Source organism: Pleurodeles waltl, chromosome 3_1 (assembly GCF_031143425.1).
Source record: "Pleurodeles waltl isolate 20211129_DDA chromosome 3_1, aPleWal1.hap1.20221129, whole genome shotgun sequence".
Classification (NCBI taxonomy): Eukaryota; Metazoa; Chordata; class Amphibia; order Caudata; family Salamandridae; genus Pleurodeles; species Pleurodeles waltl.
In genome coordinates this window covers 1,298,351,127-1,298,373,696 of record NC_090440.1, presented here as the reverse complement: position 1 = coordinate 1,298,373,696, position 22,570 = coordinate 1,298,351,127, and the positions used below count along the sequence as shown (strand labels likewise).

Below are 22,570 nucleotides of genomic sequence, written 5' to 3'. Positions count from 1 at the left end.
GAAGGAGAAAAGAGGTTCATGAAGAGGACTCAGGACACTTAGTTCCACAGGTCATCGAGGACTCACAAGAAGCATCATCGGCATCATGAGTCGCGGCGCCGCTCATCCAGAATCTGTCGGTGTCTCTGATTTTGAGGTCTCGGCGCCGCACGACTTGGGAAGTCAGCCCCACTGTGACTCCCCAACCACACATTTTGACTGAGATCTCAGAGTTGCCTGCAGATCCAACAACTAATTTTTCCTCTGCATCCTCCCAAGCTCAGGAGTTTGGGGCACGGGCATCAGATCCAGCCTTGCCACTGCAAGGGGAACAAGAGTATCCTGCCTTTCCGGGTCTGGGATTGGATCCGTCTTTGTTCCTGAACGCTATGTTTAGCATTTGTAATAGGGCAATGGTCCCCTCTAGTGCACATGGTGGTCCCACGGGTCCGTTGGCTTTTATGCTGGGGTTGTTAGGGCCATATAAGCAGGCTCCGTTTATACCCTTTTTACCAGCAACACCTTTTGATGCTACTGGCATGGCGCCGAAGATGTTGCCACCTCTACCCCAGATGACAGTGCCAATGCCAGCATCAGATTAATCTCGGCACTCTACTCCGGCACGGATTGTGGATTCGGATCTTCCTCCTCCACCAGTCTTGCCCTCTTCTTTAAGGGTGTTGTCGACGTCGATTAATTCTCTTGTAAAGCCGCATTTGGAGTCTAGGCTAAGGTCTAGAAGGAAGGCCTTAAGACTTTTGGAAGAGCATCAGTATCTAGAGGAGAAATTCCTGAGCCTTTGGATGATTTCCAGGGATTAGATACTGCTAGTGGGTTGGGTATGTCCCCTGAATGGGAGCTTTTATCCTGTGGGGGTTAACTCTTGGCAGAAGTGACTACCTACCATGGGGTGGTTAGTAAGGAATTTTTGGACTTGCCTCTGCCTGCGTCGGAGTTAAAAACCAATATTCAGACAGATGTTTTATATCCATCAGCTTCCTCTTCAGAGCCCCTTCTCCCATTCAGTGATGCTTTGACAGAGCCTGTGTTAGAAATATGGAAGAAACTGGTTACTTCATCTGCAGTTTCAAAGACTTTAGCCAGAAGGTACAAAGTTGCTCTGGGTGATCCACAATGTTTTGTCCCAACACCAGAAAGCTTGGTGGTACAAGCTTGTTGTTGTTCAAGATCGGCGCCGGGATAATTCCCTACAACACCATTTGATAGGGAGTCAAAGCGTATGGAGCAGTTGGCCATTAAATGCTTCTCCTCAGGAAGCATGGCCTTTAAATTGCTGAATGCAACTTGTGTCCTGGGAAGATACATTTATGCCCTAATGAATACAGCGGAGGAGGTTGTCCTAAATTGCCCCAGGAAGTACAGGAACATTTTAGGGAACTGTTGCAGGACAGTAAAGCGACAGTTCAGCAGGTGATTCAGTAAGGTCTGGACACTGCGTACTCAGTCATGAGGGCTTCCATTGCGACTAGGAGGTTCTGGTTTTTCCTCTGATGTTCATGCTACTTTGATGGACCTCCCATTTGATGGTGCAAGATTGTTTGGGGGCAAAGACGGACTCCGCCCTGGAAAGGTTCAGGGATCGCAGAGCCACTGCAAAATCTTTGGACCTTCAGGCTTCTTCTACGCCCTTCAGATCTTTCCGCAGATTCAGAGGGTGGCCATGGGTCGTCCTTTTTGTGGGAGGCAGCGGTCCCATGTCCAACAGCCTGCCAACCCTCTCTACAGTTCCTATAGGGGTCGTGGGAGAGTTAGAATGCGGGGAGCCATCCAGCAGCCTTCCTCCTCCTCTTCATTCTCTGGGGGAATCCAGCCAGGGAAGCAGCCCTAGTTTTCACTCCATTTACCAGCATGCCCTACCCGTAGGAGGAAGGCTGTTACATGAGTGGGAGTTAATAACATCGGACTCTTGGGTGTTGAGCATAGTGAGGAAATGTTATGCCCTTCCCTTTCAGGAGTTTCCTCCCCCCTTCCCTCCCCGCCATTCATTTTGCTCAGAAGAGCCTCTGCTGTTGCTTCAGGAGAAGGTGCACATCCTTTTGTTGAAAGGTGCAGTGGAGTTGGTTCCGGAGCTGGAAAGGGGTCAGGGATATTATTCAAGGTATTTCCTGATTCCCAAGAAGGATGGTTGATTGAAGCCTATCGTGGACCTGAGGATTTTGAATTGGCTCTTCAAACAAGAAAAGTTAAAAATGCTGACCCTAGCACAGGTGCTTCTTGCGTTGAACAAGGAGGACTGGATGGTTTTATCGCCTTGCAGGACGCTTATTTTTATATTCCTATTCCGAAGTCGCACATGAAGTATCTCTGGTTCATGGTAGGGTCACAGCACTACCAGTTTGTGGTCCTTCCTTTTGGTCTTACTTCTGCACCTCGAGTCTTCACGAAGGTGATGGCAGTGGTTGCAGCGGATCTCAGAAGAAAGGAAATATCTATATTCCTTTAACTGAACGATTGGCTAATCAAAGCTGAGTGACCAGAGTTCGTGCTGCATCATTTGCAGGTGACAACCCAGTTGTTGTTAAGTCTGGGCTTTAAGGTAAAGGTGCCAAGTCTCACCTGGAGCCCTCTCAACACCTCCTGTCCACAGGGACAGTACTGGAATCAAGCCTACCCTTCTCCACAGAGGATTCAGGACATTCAGGCGATGATTCCAGTGTTTCAAAAGGGAGCGGCTTTTACAGTACTCAAGGTCCTACGTCTGCTCGATCTGTTTGCTTCCTGTATTCTCTTGGTCACTCATGCACGTTGGAACATGAGGGCTCTCCAGTGGTGCCTCTGCAAGGAGTGGTTTTAACACAAAGGGCATCTCTGGGAGTTGATAACGATCTCCAGAGACGCTGCAGTGGATCTGCGATAGTGGTCTGTAGACGGCAACCTCTCTCGAAGATGGCCGTTTTGTCTTCCACCTCCGGTGATCACAGTCATAACGGATGCCTCCATTTTAGGGTGGGGAGCTCATCTGGAGGACCTGGAGATCAAAGGCCTTTGGTCTCCAGCAGAACAGATGTTTTACATCAATCTGTTGGAATTGCAGGTGATACCTCTGGATCTCAAGGCCTTCCTCCTATCCACTGTGGTCAGTCGGTACAAGTCTTAACAGACAATACTACTGCGCTGTGGTACTTCAACAAGCAGGAAGGAGTAGGGGGGTCGTACCTTCTCTGCAGAGCGCCTCTGGTCCAGGGCACAGGACCATCAGATTTGCATAGTAGCAAGCCATCTGGCCGGAGTTCTCAACGTATGTGCGGATGGTCTCATTCGGCACTTTTAGGCTGATCATGAGTGCATCTCCATCTGAACATGGTCCTTCACATTTTCCGGATATGGGGAGCACCTCAGATAGACCTGTTTTCCACTCACAAGAACGCACGCTGTTCATTTTTCTGCAGCCTCCAAGAGGCGTTGGGGGACGCATATCAGTTGACCTGGAGCGACCGACTGCTTTACGTGTTTCCTCCCATACCCTTGATTCCTCAAGTTCTGGAAAAGATTCTCCAAGACCAGGCCCAGGTCATATTAATAGCCCTGGATTGGCAAAAGATGGGTGTGGTACACAGACCTTCAACTCTCACTGTGCCCTCCACTCCGTCTCCCTCAGAGGGCAGACCTCCTCTCGCAGGGGCAGGTTCTACACCCCCTCCTCCAGAGCCTGCACCTACATGCCTGGAGATTGAACATGGCAATCTGAGTTCTTTTCTCTCATTTCCAGAAATAGTGGATGTTACCTTATCTGACCGGCGACACTCCACAGACACTGTCTTTGCCGGTAGATGTGCAAAATTTGTTAGTTGGTGTGGAGAGACCCAAATCGATCTCTTAAAGGCCCATTTACCTAACATTTTGCAGTTTGCTCTTTCCTTAGGGCTGAAAGGTTGTGCAGTAGCAACAGTGAAAGGGTATTTATTGGCACTGTCGACTTTTCGTTGCCTACTTGATCAGCCGTCTTTATTTAAGACCCCTATAGTTCTTAGGTTCCTTAAAGGGTTGACAAATAAGTTTCCTTCCACTCTGTTTGTAATGCCTCAGTAAGATTTTAATTTAGTTTTAACTTTTTTGATGGGTTCACCGTTTGAGCCTATGCATACTTGCCCGTTGAGGCTCTTAGTTCTTAAGGCAGTTTTTCTAACAGCCATCACTTCCGCGAGACGTGTGAGTGAGTTTTATGCTCTTAGCGTAAAACTACCTTTCATGCAAACAAGGTGGGGCTGAGAACCAGGGCGGCTTTGCTTCCTAAGGTAGTTACTTCCTTCCATCAGGTACAATCTATAACTCTTCTGTCCTTTTACCCACCTCTCCATCCATCAAACTAGGAGGAAAGACTGCATTGCTTGGATCCGAGAAGGGCCCTGAGCTTCTACATAGAAAGGACGAGAGACTTCAGATTTGATGATCAGCTCTTCATTGGATAGGTGGGCAAAATGGAGGGCAAAGCCGCCCACAAGAGGACGCTTTCAAGGTGGGTCACCTTGGGTTTCCCTCCACACTTTCGCAAACCATTATTGTTTAGACGTGGAATTGAGGAGGGATGGCCATTTTGCCCATTCTGTTTTGCAGGACTTCTTGGTTTGACCAGTCTGGCACCGAACTTCGAGTGCAGGACTACTTTGGGGTTCTATTCATAAGGTTAGGAATCCACAGGTAGTTGTATCCATCAGAAGAACAAGTTACTTACCTTCAGTAACGCTTCTTCTGGTGGATACAGTAGCTACCTGTGGATTCCTCACAGTCCCACCCGCCTCCTTGTTGCCTGTCTGGTCATACCAAGAGTACTATTGATGTTATAGATAATATGTGTGTATATATATGTTCGATGGCATGTGTAGCTGCAGATATACATGCTATGCACATGTCCTGGCATTTAGTGTTGGGCTCTGAGTGTTACAAGTTGTTTTTCTTCGAAGAAGTGTTTTTGAGTCGCGGGATCAAGTGACTCCTCCTCTTCGGCTCCATTGCGCATGGGCATCGACTCCATCTTAGATTGTTTTCTTTCCGCCATTGGGTTCAGATGTGTTTCTTTTTGCTCCGGTAGTTCGAGTCGGAAAAGTACTACAAACTCTCTAAATTCATTGGTATTATTTTCAGTCGTGTTGAATCTATCATCGACACTTCGGTACCGGCGGATACAGCTCTCTACTTGCCCTTCTGGGCACCCGTGCCCAACTCAGGCCTGGTCGGCCCGACCAAAGCCCGACCAAAGCCTCGTTGAAGCCTCATGACCCAGTTTCGATTCTGCCCTCGGTGCCACGCCAAGTTCCCGTATGCAGACCAACATCTAGTCTGTAACCTGTGTCTATCTCCAGACCACCGACAGGATACGTGCGGGGCCTGCAGATCCTTCCGCTCGAAGAAGACTCTACGAGACCGAAGAGCTGAAGGTTGGAAATGGCGTCTAGAAGCACTGAATGCCTCGACGCAGAAGAGGAGGAGATGATGCACACCGCAGTATCCATTCAGGGGTCTGACTCTGAGCACGAGTCCGACAACGATAGACCAATCAGCGCGGGCCACCACGTGAGTACGCCTGCCCCTGCCCCGTCCAAGCCCAAACAAAAGGCCTTGGGGGCACCACTGCCGGAAGGCCATGGCTCCACCTGTAAAAAGACTGCCGGTGACCAAGCAACAACTTCGGCACCGAGCAAGGCTACGCCACTGAATGTCGCGCCGCGCGCGTGTCTCGAGCCGAACATTCGGCTCGGGCTGCGGCACGCGGTCACAAGACGCACCGCGCCCCTAGGCTGATCTGCATTCTCCGAGGCCCCAAATTGGGCATGGGGCCTCGTTTTCCTTTCCTACACCGCGCTCACAGGCAGGTCTGACCCCCCCCACTCACCTGTTCTTTTCTTTTCTGCTTTTTCTGGTTGTGCCTTCCTTTGTTTTATCTCCCTTCCCATATTTCCCTTCTTTTCCCAGCATTCCTTGTTCCCTGCTCTCTATGGCTCCTAGTCCAGTCTATTCTATGTATCTTTTCCCTATCTAAGATGGTGTCCTTGTACTTCCTTTCGGTCGCTTCCTGTTTGTTGCTATTTAAGGGCTGTGATTCTTTCTCTCCTTGCGCTGCAACACTTTCTGTTTGGATGGTGTCTTCGCTCCTGTTTCTTTGCCTTCCTGTGCTGGTTCTGGTCGGTTCCAGTATATTTTCTGTAGTTTGGCCTCTGTTGATTCCTGTTCTGGCGCTACTTCTGAGGGGCACGGTCTGCTCTTGGCATTTCCATTGCCTGCTCCACCGTGGCTACCAGAAAGAGTCGCCCCTACCTGTGCCAAGGCCGAACATTCAAGACCCATGCCACTCGATCTGCGGACTCCAGGCTTAAGCAGCACGTAAGTCACGTAAGTCGTGACACTGAAGCCTTAGGACTCGAGCCGAAGCACAGGCTCCGAAATAATCAAGCACTGACCCATTGAGTCGAAGCCTTGAAAATCCCTCTCGGAGCCGAGGCCAACATCTACTCCAGGCCTTTTGATCCCGAGGAAACTGGCTTTGGAGCCGAAAAGACCCATAAATACAGAGGAGCATGGACTTTCCAAACAATTGAAAGAAAGCCATAGATTTGCGGGTGAACTTAGCAAATGGAGGAATTTGTTGAAAAACAGGCCAGAATTCAAATTCATAAAGACACTGGCAAGATCCTCACTGCACCTCCTCTAAAAACAAAGAGGAAGCTAGCCTTTCAAGGACATTTGGACACTGACCAGCCACCGGTTAAAGTGCCAAAACCCAGACAAAAATCTCCATCTCTTCAGTTCTCACCTCACCAGTCTCCTCATTCTCCTCCACTGTCTCTCCACCTATTACCCCACTGCACAGTCTCCAGTGCACTCTGCAGAGTCACACCAAGATGATGTCGACCCATGAGATCTTTATGATGATCCCATTTCTGACAATAGTCCAGAGTGCTATCCGTCAAAGCCATCACCCCCAGAGGATAGCACCTCATACATTCAGGTTGTAGCTAGGGCAGCGTCATACCATAACATAGCCATGCACACAGAACCTCTTGAAGATGATTTTCTATTTAATACGTTGTCCTCAACTCACACCACGTACCAGAGTCTACCCATGCTTCCTGGCATGCTAAAACATGTACATCAAATCTTTCAGGAACTAGGTAAGGCAAGAGCAATCACTCCTAGGGTAGAAAAGAAATAAAAGCCGCCTCCTTCTGACCCAGCTTTTATTACCAAACAGCTACCCCCAGATTCCATAGTGGTCAACGCAGCAAGGAAAAGGGCTCTCAGTCGTCTGGTGATGCACCGCCACCAGATAAAGAAAGCAAAAAATTTGATGCTGCTGGTAAAAGAGTAGCATCACAAGCGGCTAATCAATGGAGAATAGCCAATTCCCAAGCGCTAATGGCTAGATACGATAGGGCCCCTCTGGGACGAGATGAAAGACATCATCCAGCATCTTCCCAAGGATCAACAGAAAAAAGCCCAGCAAATAGTCGAGGAAGGGCAGGCCATTACGAATAATCAAATCAGGTCAACATTAGACTCCGCAGACACAGCCGCAAGAACTATTAATACAGCAGTCACCATTAGACACGCATGGCTTTGGTCGTCAGGCTTTAAACCTGAAATCCGGCAAGCTGTTCTTAACATGCCATTTAATGAAAAACAGCTGTTTGGCACACAGGTTGATACAGCCATTGAAAAAATGAAAAAGTACGCCGACACTGCTAAAGCTATGGGAGCGCTTTACTCAACACAGTACAGAGGCTCATTTCGAAAGCTTTAATATAGGGGAGGTTTTAGAGCCCAAACATCTGAGGCATCTACCTCACAATCCAAACCGTCTTACCAGCCACAGTACCAAAGAGGGGGTTTCGAGGAATCTACAGGGGACAATTTCCCAGAACTAGGGGAAAATATCAGCCCTCTAAGCAAACCACACACACACAAAGCAGTGACTTGCTCCACATCTTCCCTCACCACACTTCCCCTGTGGGAGGAAGACTGCAAAAGTTCCACACACACTGGTTACCCATCACAACAGACAATTGGGTCTTATCCATTATCCAACATGGTTACTGCATAAAATTCGCTCAAATTCCTCCAGATATACCTCCAAAACCACACAAACTCTCCTCCCAACACAGTTCAATGTTGCAAGCAGAGGTACATTCATTATTACTCAAGCCATAGAGCTTGTACCACATCATCAAAAAGGAACAGGTGTTTACTCACTGGATTTCCTCATTCCCAAAAAGGACAGAACATTGAGACCGATACTAGATCTCAGAACTCTCAATCTTTACATCCTATCAGAAAACTTTCACATGGTAACAATACAGGATGTAGAACCACTGTTACAACAACAAGACTTTATGGCAACACTGGATCTCAAAGGTGCGTATTTTCACATACCCATCCATCCAGCACACAGAAAATATCTCAGGTTTGTAATACAAGGAAAACATTACCAGTTCAAGGTGTTACCTTTCGGGATAACAACAGCTCCCAGAGTATTGACAAAATGCCTTGCCGTAGTCGCAGCCTACATAAGAAGGCAACATATCCATGTCTTTCCATATCTCGACGACTGGCTAATAAAATCCAACAGTCGAACACAGTGTCAACACCATACACGTTATGTAATACAGACCCTTAACACACTAGGGTTCTCAATAAACTACCAAGAATCTCACTTACAACCAGCGCAGATTCAACAGTATTTAGGGGCCACATTAAATACCCAAACTGCACTTGCAAGCCCAAGTCCACAAAGGGTACAATCATTCCTCAATATGTTACCACAAATCCAGCCAAACCAACAGTACACAGTCAAATTTGTCATGAAACTGTTAGGCATGATGGCATCATGCATCACCATTGTTCCCAATGCAAGACTAAACATGCGGCCCTTACAACAGTGCCTTGCAAAACAATGGTCACAGGCACATGGTCACCTTCAAGATCTAGTGTTGATAGACCGCCAAACACACATCTCGCTTCAGTGGTGGAATTCCACAAATTTAAACAAAGGGTGGCCATTTCAAGACCCTGTACCTCAAGCCACACTTACAACAGACGCATCAATGATTGGATGGGGAGCACACTTCAACAATCACAACAATCAGGGACAGTGGTACAACAAACACAAACAACTTCATATAAACCACTTAGAATTGTTAGCTGTATTCCTAGCACTCAAAGCCTTTCAACCTCTTCTCGTTCACAAACACATTCTCATCAAAACAGACAATATGACTACAATGTACTACCTAAACAAACAGGGAGGAACCCACTCATCACAACTTTGTCTTCTGGCACAAAACATTTGGCATTGGGCAATTCACAACAACATTCACCCTGTAGCAGAGTACATTCCAGGGATTCGCAATCAATTAGCAGATGTTCTCAGCCGGGATCATCAGAAAACACACGAGTGGGAAATTCACCTCCAGGTACTTCACAAGTACTTTCGCCAGTGGGGAACACCAGACATAGATCTATTCTCCACCAGCCTGAATGCAAAATGCCAAAGCTTCGCATCCAGGTTCCCACACCCTCTATCCATGGGCAATGCTCTATGGATCAACTGGTAAGGGATGTTTGCTTATGCTTTTCCCCCTCTCACGCTCATTCCATTTCTGGTCAACAAACTGCGTCAAAACAAACTCAAACTCATACTTATAGCGCCAACGTGGGCACGTCAACCATGGTACATGACATTGTTAGACCTATTACTAGTACCACACATCAAGCTATCAAACAGGCTGGATCTGTTGACACAAAACAAACAACTGATCAGGCACCCAAATCCAGCAATACTCAATCTAACAATCTGGCTCCTGAAATCTTAGAGTTTGGATATCTACAGCTTCCACCAGAATGTATAGAAGTAATTAAACAAGCAAGAAAACCCACTACCAGGCTGTGCTATGCAAAGAAATGGAAAAGGTTTGTCTTTTACTGCCAATCCAAACACATAACACCTCTTTCCGCATCCATACAAGACATTGTAGATTACTTACTTCATCTACAAAAAGCTAATTTATATTTTTCATCCATTAAAATAGATTTCGCAGCTATTTCAGCCTATTTACAAAATATACAAAACAAGTCTCTGTTTAGAGTCCCTGTCATCAAAACCTTCATGGAAGGGCTAAAACGTATCATACCTCCAAGAACCCCACCAGTGCCTTCATGGAATCTCAATATTGTACTCTCACGGCTCATGGGTCCTCTATTTGAACCCATGCACTCCTGTCAGATTCAATATCTAACGTGGATAGTAGCATTCCTCGTTGCAATCACTTCATTACGAAGAGTTAGCGAAATACAAGCATTCACTATTGAACAACCCTTTATACAAGTATACAAACATAAAGTTGTACTTCGCACAAACCCAAAATTCCTACCTAAAGTCATCTCACCGTTTCATATAAATCAAACCGTGGAACTTCCAGTCTTCTTCCTACAGCCAGACTCAGTAGCAGAAAGAGCGCTCCATAGATTAGACATTAAAAGAGCTTTAATGTATTACATTGACAGAACAAAATCATTTAGAAAAACTAAACAGTTATTTGTCGCATTCCAAAAACCCCATACTGGTAATCCTATCTCAAAACAAGGACTGGCCAGATGGATCGTAAAGTGCATCCAAACCTGTTACCTAAAAGCTTAAAGATTAATAACACCAAAAGCACACTCCACCAGGAAGAAAGGAGCAACAGTGGCATTTCTAGGAAATATACCAATGACCGAAATCTGTAAAGCAGCCACTTGGTCAGCACCCCATACATTTACCAAGCATTACTGTGTAGATGTGTTAGCAACATAACAAGCCACAGTAGGACAGGCTGTACTAAGAACACTATTTCAAGCAACTTCAACTCCTACAGGCTGACCACCGCTTATGGGAGGAATACTGCTTTGTAGTCTATGCATAGCATGTGTATCTGCAGCTGCACATGCCATAGAATGGAAAATGTCACTTACCCAGTGTACATCTGTTTGTGGCTTGTTCTGCTGCAGATTCACTTGCGCCCTCCCTCCTCCCCGGGAGCCTGTAGCCGTTTAAGGTACACTTAGATTTTTACATATGTATATATATATCTCTATTCCACTTGCATGGACATCTCTTTCTTTACACTCTATTACTCCTACCTTATCCTCTGCGGGAAAACAATCTAAGATGGAGTCGATGCCCATGCACAATGGAGCGGAAGAGGAGAAGTCACTCGATCCCGTGACTCGAAAACATTTATTCGAAGAAAAACAACTTGTAATGCTCCAAGCCCAAAACTAGATGGCAGGACCTGTGCATAGCGTGTGAATCTGCAGCGGAACATGCCAAGAACAGACGTACACTGGGTAAGTTACATTTTCCATATGTGTATATATATATATATATATATATATATAAGAGTTGTCCTGAACAAAAGCGCACTCGCAACTGGTCATTATGTAATGTAGCAAAGTCAGCAACATACGGAGAATTCTTTGGCATTTTCATTATTTCAAGCCTTGTATTTACAAACATCTCTGGACACATGTTTCTGGGTTAATCTCTTCATCAGCAGAGAACAAACATTTCCTTCCTTTTTCAAAGGCCAACTGCCTGGCTGCTCAGGACAACTCTCTCTTGTATAAATTTAACGGCCTGTCCAGCCGTGAAGGCAGCACCACTGCATAAAGGTAAGTAACTTGTTCTTCAGGGTTGATTAGAAATAAGTATGGCTGCCAAGTTCTGAATAATCTGCAGTCTAACATCTGTTTAAAAAAAAAAAGAATTGCTGTGATCCAGGTGGGATGCGATTATGGACATCTTGAGTCTGGGTCCTGGCTATCTTTTGAATGTTCCAGAGCCTGAAGAAACACATACCCTCACTTCTTATGGCCAAAAAGAAGTCCATAAGTCCATGTTGTTCATTATGACAATTTATGTCTTTTCAGTCTTTTCAGCATTCTGTTTTAGGAAGTTGCCGCCATACATCCATATATGAAATACATAACAGAGCTGAAATTGTTTCTGGAGGCAAGAGAACCATCAAGTCTGAGAAACTGAGAGTCATCAGCATAGTTCCAATTTCTACAATTCAAGATATCTAGACCCAGGATAAGTATTCAAGAAATGGGGAGAAAGAGAGGAACCCGGGGGCCTCACACTCCAGCTGCAGCTTTAAAAGGACCTGAGTGGACCGATTGTTAACTGTCTCTCTGGAAGGATCTCATCCAATCAAGGGAAGAGTCCACCCATCTCTATCCGGTCCACCAACAATTTGTGGTTAACTGTGTTGAAGGCTGCTGACAGATCGAACAACACCTAAGTGGAGGTCAGACCTTCATCGCAGTCCTTAAGCTTGTTGTCCACTACTGCCAGTGTGACACGTAGAGCAGACGCTTTTCACTTAGGGCAGGAAAGCTAGAGATCCTATAAGGGTTCTTGTCTGATGGCGAGAGAGGCAACTTCTAGGTGGCAGGTAATATACTACCTTTAGTAGTTTTTCTCCTATCAATAAAAAAGTATTTAGCATATTATAGAATTCCTTGGAAGGTACAATATATGGTAATAGTCTGTTTGGTTTGGACAGCTCAGTTGCTGTTTTCAAGATGTTCTTATGTTTACTGCCAGACTGTAAGAGTTTATTGGTAAAGAAGCTGGTTTTAGTGCCCAGCACTGAGGCTTTATAACCATTCACATCATTTTTTATAAAGGATTCTGTTATCTAGAGAATAGAGTTTATGCTAATTCCGCTCTAATTTGTGGACCTTCAATTTGGCACATCTTAATTCTTCAGAAAACCACTGACGAATGCCTGCCACTTAGTAAGCTTAAGTTTGCCCACAGGGGCATGGTCATCACAGACTCTAAGCAACCAATTAGTAAAGTCCTACTACAAAGAAAGCATATTGTTACTTAGACTGCGCATGGAATCGAGAAGTGGGCCATGCAAGTTATTTTTGTCAACCTGAGACCAATTGCAATAGTTCATGCCTAAACTAATATTACGTTTTTGTAGTACAGCAATATTGATGTTAATGATAAAATGATCCGTCCAAATGTAAAATAGTACTTCTAGCCTGGTAAAAAGAGGTTCACTATCAAAACAAGATTGAGAGTATGATTCCCAATGTGTGAGAATGGAGATATGGTGTTCTAATGTAAGAGTTCTAAAAAAAAAAAAAGTCCTGAGACTTTTTGGACATACTATCATCATTAATCCATTAGTTGAAGTTCCACAGAATAATAGGTTTTGAGTGATCTAGCAAGAGCGGGGAGATTGCTTCAAAGAACAACTGAGGAAAAGTGGGCAAGTGAGGCTGCGTTGGTGGCATAGTACCTGTTGTTCTTTAAAGACAGTGCAGTGAAGTGCATTCTCAAAATAGAGCAATGGGCTATCAGTGTTGGTGTGCTTGGCTTTCTGCTAAGGTATCTTTGGAGTTATGATAGAGAGAATTAAAGTGTTGGAAGAATTATTACAACAGGATATGTGGTTGTCGCAACTGGTGATAGTGAATGTTTATCCACCTGTCCTGGAAACAATGTGGTAAACATTGTGGTTATAATACTCCAAGAGAAGCGATGTTCACTTTAAAATGATCTGAGTGGAGATAGACCATGAGGGCACCGAAAAAGTGACTTCTGGGTGCTGGACAGCTACTGTACTTACCCTGTACGAGCCCAGCCACCTTAGCTAGAAAGGGAGTTGCCTGTGTGCTCTTGTAGTAGCAGTACATAAACCATAAGGGTTGGGTTATATTTACCTGAGGGCAGTAGGTATGTTGGTAATTTTTTTCTTCATTAGTTCCCCTGTCCTTTTCTTTTGTGCCTGTTAGTGATCGCTGTGGGTCTGTTGAGTTATGGAGGTTCAGGATACAGCTAGTGGAGAGTTATTATATAATTATGGGCCATAATGTATAATTGGGTGTCTTATGAGATAGTAGCAACTATATAATTCTGTAGTTTGTGATGTGACACATGAAGGTTTCATTTATAATCAAGTGTTTTTAACATAAACACTCACTAATAAAGGAGAAACCTTTGACATTGGGGGAGGAACCTTATGCTATAAACAACCTCTGGCCTTGAGCAGGTAATTTTACAACATAAACATATGCTGACAATAAGTACAGAACCTTATGGTATGAAATCCGCTAACAATGAATGAGGAACTATCAGCCAAAAACACCCATTGGGCAAGATCAGGTAGTGGTATGGTATAAATAACCACTGACCTTAAGCAAAGAGCCATTAGATTGAAGTGCCACAAACCCCACAAATGTCCACTGACAAGATAAGAACAGAACAGAACGACATAAGATTCTTAACATGTAACATTTATTGGCTATGAGAAGGGAACTTAAAGACATTAACGTCAGTTGACTTTGTGAGAGGGCTCTTGCCTTATTCACATCCACTAACAGTAATCGATTAATCTTTCAATATAAATGTCAACTGAGGTAGGAGTTACCATCTAAACATTTATAAAACCTCTGAGTTGCCATTTGTGGCATGAATGCAGTACCAGATTTATGTTTTCTAAAAAAAGAAATAAAGTGAGTGTCTTACACGTCCAGAATCCTACGTAGATCAGCTAACTGAATTGAAGCTGCAGTAGTGGCTAAACATAATTTATAGCAAAATTTACCATATGTGACCAAGAAAACATGTTGGAGTCGTGAAAAATGTATGTTCGATGGCATGTGTGGCTGTAGATACACATGCTTTGCATAAGTCCGTCATCTAGTGTTGGGCTCAGAGAGTTACAAATTGTTTTTCTTCAAAGAATCTTTTTTATTCACGAGATCGAGTGTCTTCTCCTCTCGGTGACAGTGCGCATGGGCATTGTGTCCTTTCTTATATTGTTTTCTCTTCGCCATCTGGTTCGGACGTGTTCCTTCTCGCTCTGGTGGATCTCGGTTCGGTCTCTTTTGAACTTTACTTTCCATCCATCTATCGATTACGGTATAGTTTTCGATCTCATATTCCATACTTTAATTAATTATTCCGATTTTCATCGTCGGGGTTGGTTCATCGCCATTAAGGGCACCCATGGCCTTGGACCTACTCCGACAACTGTTATAGAAAAATGCACGGCTAATGGAACGTACTCTGTATAAATTCTGTCCTTTACATCACTCCAAGTTTCTATACACGGGTCAACACTTGGTGTGTAATTTATGCCTGTCTCCAAAACATAAGGAGACCTGCGACGCCTGTAGGTCTTATCGATTCAAAAATACCCTCCTGGACTGGAGAGTGCGTCACTTAGAAATGGCATTAAAGACAACGGACAACACTCCTGACATATTCAGAGAAGAACATGCACAAGAAGAAGTCGACACCAGGCAACCTTTTTGATCCAAGATTCCGAGTCGGACCAAGATTCTGACATCGAGAGCCAGTCAATTCCATCAGCACAGTACGTGAGTACACCAGCCCCATCTCACCATGCAAAGACCCTTAAGAAGACTTCTAATTTGTCATCGGTCCTCCACTGCCTTCGGGCCATGGTAGGATCTGTAAAATACATTTGGATGCCCACCCTCGGCACCGAAATTCATAAACACCAAGAAGCCTTTGGCACCGACCAAAGACTCCATGTCATCCCAATCTGTATCTGGATCGACTTGAGCTTTCAAATTGACCACTTCAGCATCAAAATAGCAGCCATCACTATCCACTTCAGAGCCAACACCTTTGCCTGGAAGAAAATAGACTTCAGTACAGAAAATTTCGGAACCAAAAGTTATGCTTGGCAAATACAAATTTCCACTGAAGAGACTTTTTCTGTGGAGCCTATTTTGGAAGTCATGGACATTCGACAGCACAAAAATCAGATACAGAAGGTAACAGGAAAAATAATTGCTTCTCCTACTGTTCGAATTAAAAGGAGACTAATGTTTCAAGAAACATTAGACACTGTGGCTCCTTTTAAGAATGTCTCCAAAGAAAAAGATAAGGCTTCAGACCAACCTCTGCGTTCTCCACCTGATTCTTCTGTACTTCCCTCTACTCCACCGCCACCACAATCACCTACATCTTTTATACAGCAACAGTTGTCTTCACAAGGATCATCATCATCATCACTTCACAGAGATGACTTAGGTAATGTTCCAGAAGATGTAGATCCATGGGATTTATATGATCCAAATCCCATTCTCCCTAATGACCCTGACCTTTATGCAGCAAGGCCTTTTCCCCCTGAGGATACAACTGCATATAATCGAGTTATTGCAAGGGCAGCAGCATATCATAATGTGCAGCTGCATACTGACGCGAGTCGAAGAGGATTTCCCCTTCGATACTCTAAAGAGACTCAGTTTCTGCCCATGCTACCACGTATGTTCAGACATGCCCAGACATATTCAAAGAACCTGTTGGGGCAAGAATCATTACACCAAGGGTAGATAAAAAAAATATAAAGCTGCACCCTCAGATTCAACGTTTATAAAAACACAACTACCACCAGACACTGTAGTGGTAAGTGTGTTACAAAAGCGTGCAAATAGCCAGTCTACTGGGTGCAGCAGGCAAAAGAGTCGCTGCTCAAGCTGCAAATCACTGGCGAATTGCAAATTCTCAAGCACTCCTGGAGAGGATTGGCAGGGCCACTGGGACAAAATGGGATAGTTACTTCAGTATATTCAACAAGAACACCAAAAAAGAGGACAGGAGATAGTCGCAGATGGACAGGCCATTTCAAATAATTCAATCAGATGTGCCATCAATGCAGCTGACACATGAGCACTTTTTATCAACAGTAGTGTTCTTATAAGAAGACATGCCTGTTTGAGGTGTTCAGGATTCAAACCAGAGGTACAACAGGCTGTCCTCAACATGCCTTTTGACTGAGAGCATTCATTTGGCCCAGAGGTAGATGCCACTATTGATAAATTAAAGAAAGTCTCGGAAATAGCTAATGCCATCTGCGCCTTATTAACTACCCCAACCAGGAGTAATTTTCGTAGGCCACCATTTAGGGGGAGGTTCCTAAACATCATCCACCGAGCCCTCCAACTCACCAAATAAACAAGGAACACATTTTTACAACATGGGTTTCTTCACAGGATGTTATAGAGGTTCAAATAACAGAAGGGAAAGGTAAAGTCTCCACTCCTAGAGGTTCTCCCTCTAATACAAAGCAGTGACTTTTTACAGGTTCACACAGCCCATACATCTCCAGTGGGAGGAAGATAAGCAAATTTATATCACCAACGGTCCAATATCACCAGTAACACCTTCTCAAAGGGACAATAGACCCAGTTCCCCTTTCTTAACAAGGGTTAAGAGTATGTTCATTATACTTCCTCATACCAAAGAAAGATGGTTCCTTAAGACTGATTCTCCTTTTCAGGCCTCTCAACCTATACATGCTTTAAGAGTATTTCCATATGGTCACTCTGCAAGATGTTATTCCCCTATTACAGCTAGGAGATTTCATGACAGCATTAGATCTCAAAAATGTTTATTTCCACATGCCCATAAATCCAGCACACCGCAAGTATCTACGATTTGTCATTGCATGAAAGCATTATCAAGTCAAAGTTCTACCATTCAGGATAACAACCTCTCCCAGGGATCCCATTCAACAGACTTAGCACATCAACTAGTTGGAGTTGCTAGCAGTCTTCCTAGCACTCAAAGCATTCCTGACACAAATCTCTCACAAGTGGTTCTAGTCCCTACAGACAACATGACAACTATGTATTATCTGCAGAAACGAGGGGGACACATTGTCCCTTCTAGCTCACAGAATTTGGAAGTGAGTGATTCACAATTCACATTCAATTACTGGCAGAATATCTCCCAGGAATGGATAACCAGTTTGTGCACGATTAAGCAGGATGCAACAACAAGTCCACAAATGGGAAATTCACACACAAGTACTTCACCAATACTTTCACCTCTGAGTAACACCAGAAATAGACCTTTTCGCCACCGTAGAAAACTCAAAATGCCAAAACTTTGCCTCCAGATACCCACACCTTCAGCTTATGCTTTTTCTGCCTCTCCCACTTATTCCATTCCTGGTTCGCAAACTGAGACAAACATCACTCAATATGATCCTTGTAGCTCCCACATGGGCACGTCAACCTTGGTACACAATACTGTTGAATCTGTCTGGTTCCACATCAGAAACCTCCCAACAGACCAGACCTTTTGACTCAGAATAGAGGTCAAATCAGACATCCAGACCACAAAACACTCCAGCTTGTGATATGGCTCCTGAAGTCATAGAGTTTAGATATTTACAACTTCTCCCTGGATATATGGACATTCTTAAAGAGGCACGTAGACCTACAGCTAGACAGTGTTATGCTGCAAAATTGAAGCGTTTTGTATATTACTGTCAACCTAAAAACATTGATCCACTCAAAGCATCAGTACAGGACATTGTTTGTTATTTGCTACATTTACAAAAGGAAATTGTAGCATATTCATTTATTAGACTTCATTTAGCAGCAATAGTTGCTTATCTCCAAAACAAAGAAAATATTTCTTTGTTCAGAATTCCTGTTATTAAGGCATTTGTGGAAGGACTTAAGAGTTATTCCACCCACAGTTTCTCCACCTCCAGTATGGAACCTTAACATTGTCATTACTAGACCTCCGGGCCCACCATTTGAACCCATGCATCCTGTTCTTTGCAATTTCTTTCATTGAAAATTGCCTTTTTGGTAGCTATAACTTTACTAAACATGTAAGTGAAATATGAGCGTTCACTTTAGATGAACCTTTATTCCAAGTACATAAAGATAGATTAGTTCTTAGGACAAACCCTAAATTTCTACCTAAAGTAGTTTCACCATTTCACATTTATCAGTCAGTTGAGTTACCTGTTTTTTTCCCCCCAAACCAGACTCAGTCGCTGAAAGAGCGCTGCACATACTAGATGTTAAGCGAGCTCTTCTGTATTACATTGACAGGATAAAAAGTTTTAGAAAATTAAAAACTACTTTTTGTAACTTTTTGAATGCCTCACAAAAGTAATGCCTCACAAAGGTAATCCAATTTCCAAAGAATGGATTAGCTAAATGGATAGTCAAGTGTATTCAAACTTATCTTAAAGGTAAAAGACAATTACCAACAACTCCTAAAGCCCACTCTACCAGGAAAAAAGGTGTAGATTCACATGCGTCCTCCCTCCTTCCCGGAAGCCTGTAGTCATTGTCGTTGTAGCACAACATATTGTAAACATGTACATACATTGCATGGACATCTCTTTTTTCCCTACACACACTCCTTACCTCACCCGCCTGCAGGAAAACAATCTAACAAAGGACTCGGTGCAGAGGAGTCACTAATTTTCGTGACTCGAAAAGATTCTTCAAAGAAAAACAACATGTAATACTCTGCAATGTATGTGAATCTACAGCACTACATGCCACGAACAGATGTCTACTGGGTGAGTAACATTTTCCTTTTTTTTTGCGGCACAGCCATCACAAATTGCTTTATGATAGCATATTTATCACATTGGTAGAAATGAGAAAGCTGCTTTCCTTAGACGGTGCTACCATTGCTTTGTTGCCAAGCATCACAAACCAAATAAGCACTTACATTTTCCCCTAGTTTCCACAATAGTTATTTATCTCCACTGGCTTGTTAATATTTGTACTTTTTAATGGTCAGACACTCACAGTGGCCATTAAAGCGCTTCACAGTCAATAACAGTTAAGGGTACATAGAGTACCGTCAGTATAGAAGAGACATACAAATCACAGTGGTCAATTCTATAGTTACTAGAATTGAGGGAAATGGTGAACACATTTTAAGGTGAAGAGAGTCTAGGTTCTTGATGAAGTGGATTTTTCAGAGCACCTTGATGGGAGACAAAGGGAGCAATGAGTGCAACATATCGTGAAAGAGAGTGCAGTGTCTCAGTGCATGCCAGGCAAAGGTCTGATTTGCACTATTTGATTGTTTTCCATTGGAGATTTTTTAAATCTCAGTAATGGACTTGCCTTTTATGTTGTGCAGCCACACGCTGCTGTCAGTTTGTCCTGAAAATATACAAATTGTGAAACATTAAGTGACAGTGTTCATACTTCTAAAGTAAAAAAAGACCAGCCAGTGCAAATCTCTCAATAAACTTATGAAAAATGATTGCAACATGCAAACACAGATTGTAGGTGTTAAGATATATTTTCGAAATGTATATGACAGAATGTTTAGTGTGTTATTAAGTTTGTCTCCCTGATATAAGAAGCATGAAATAAAAAATGTTGTGGCATGTCATAGTGAAAGGATGTTTTTCGCTAATGTGTAAATTGCACGGCCATCAATTGATATTTTATGGTGTTTACATTTTGTTCTCTTTTCCAGTCATCTTTCATCAGTCTTGGGGAATAAGTTTGACCACGGTGCCGAAACCATAATGCCAGCTCTTTTAAATCTGGTTCCTAATAGTGCCAAAATAATGGCTACATCTGGTGTTGTAGCTATTCGAATAATTATACGAGTAAGTATGTTAAAAAGGAAAACAATATTTGTTTACAGGCATTGCTAATGTCTAGCAAATGCCTGTGCCTAAGGTTACCATTTAAAATGTGCAAATATTATGTGGATGTATTCTGCAAAGTGGTGATACAATATATAGTATAAGATGGGAAATTATTTTGTTTACCCATTTGTGCACCTTGAGTGTTTTTGGTCTGTGGGTGCATGCACTGGAATAGTAGGGCATATAAATAACCAGCAGCCTGGCTGCATTTGTGGAGAAATTAGCAAAATAAATCATTTCTTGATTGGAATTCAGACATTTTTCTTTATTATTTTCGCTACTGGTATTTTAATGCATGTACTTCGGTCAGACCTTTTGCGAAGATGATTGTTTAGAACTAATGAACTAATCCACTACGTTATGACTCCACAGGTGAAAGATGGCAAGTACATTGTTCACTGTTTGACATTGATAAGTTATCCAAGAAAGGCCAGCCTTAAAAATAATTTTGGGTAGTAGGTATGTGGTATGATTTGGTTTGTATTGCCAAAAAAGCCAATAATCAGAAGGAAACATAAATAGGTTACCACTGTCACCATTTGAAAGGCTGGATTCAGTTTTTACTAGTTGATGTTAATTATGCATGCTTGCCGAGTCCAGAACAGGTAGAGGCTTTGGGTGCAAGGTGCAAAAGTTACAACAATGATTTTAGTCAACTAAAGATCCCTTTTATTACACTTGCATACATATTTAAATTGACTACATTCAATAATCCATAACAAAGTGAACGATCATTGGCCCATTTCTAAAGTTCTCACTGGTGCTGAAAAGTAGCGCAATCAATTGCCCCCTTATCCAGGTAAGATGAGGGGGAGTATCCTATGTTTTAATACAGCATTTGGTGGCAACATACTTTAGAATGAATAGCTTCGAAATGTCTCCTTTGCCTTAGGTAGTCTTGTAGAGCTTGTTTGTTGCTTGTAGGAGTGTTCTGCAATTCTATGCTGCGCTGTTAAAAAATTATGCTACCAGAAAAGCAAACGACAAATGAAGCAAATAACACAAAACAGAAAGGACAGAATTCCCAAACAGTTTGTCTAACATGTAGTGCCTTTCTTTTTTCCAGCATACACATTACCCTAGACTAATACCTATCATTACTAGTAACTGTACATCAAAGTCAGTTGCAGTTAGAAGGTAAGTGAACATGGTCATTTTTCCTAATTTCTCATGATCTCTAATTTTACTTTAAACAAGATATTAATATATTATAATTAGTTCTATTAAACTGTATTCCACTGTTATGTATTAGATATAAATTGAAATGTCATTATGGATAATGTAACTATGTTCTTTAATTTTCAACTAGTTCATGCACTTAAGAATGTGCCCTGTACATCTCATAAGGTCTCTCCAGATACTCCTCTGTTCTTGACCTGGGAAAGTTTAATAGATCCACCCCCATGTGATTATTATGCATAAATTCCTGTATTATGGACATTTCTAAACGCTTGGGAGAAGTTTCAGTGGCTTTGGACAAACAATGATCTGGAAAATAAGGAAATGCTTCTGCACTTTTCACTATTCTTTACCTTTTGAGATTTATGGAATTTCTGCTGTTTCCACCTTTGATCATAAGTGCACTTGGGGTGAAAAAAGTGGGCACTGGTGTACAATATAGAGCACTAATAACATGTAAATTGGGTCTGATTTTATTTAACTCAGATAATGGCCACTCAGTTTGGAGTCCCCTGTTTGCTATGCAGATATTTCCATCCCTTGCATTCACTTCACACCTGGGAAAGGAAAGCCAGCCACTCTGGGGTTAAATATGCTCCTGTTGAAGCAATGGCTTAAGGGCACAGTGTGCTTTGACTTGAATGGGTCTTGTTCACATGTCTTTTATGAGATCCAGTGCATCATTGAGTGACATTGCCAACAATATACTTGTACAGTTGTCAGTAAAAACACCCAAAGTTTGCACAGCAACATGAATTGTTACCATCTAACCATTTTCATGCTGTTCCTTGATACTGAAGTCCTATATTTAAATATTTCAGTTCAATGATTATTTGATTCAGCACGCGGAAATAGATTTCATAAAATTGAAAGAAAGACTTTAATATGCAGATACTAAACAACAGTGTTGATGGAATATCACAGTCTAAGATGATTGA

General features: G+C 43.0%; 1 protein-coding gene across 5 annotated transcripts in view; it reads left to right on the top strand.

Annotated features, from left to right (window-relative positions):
• CLASP1 (cytoplasmic linker associated protein 1) overlaps nucleotides 1-22,570 on the top strand; it is a 1,131,138-nt gene that overhangs the window by 476,519 nt on the left and 632,049 nt on the right. For all 5 annotated transcript variants that reach the window (XM_069224628.1, XM_069224627.1, XM_069224630.1 and 2 more), the window contains exons 13-14: nucleotides 20,276-20,411; nucleotides 21,520-21,590. In XM_069224628.1, the coding sequence (XP_069080729.1) occupies nucleotides 20,276-20,411; nucleotides 21,520-21,590 (207 nt within the window). The remainder of the gene's footprint in view (nucleotides 1-20,275; nucleotides 20,412-21,519; nucleotides 21,591-22,570) is intronic.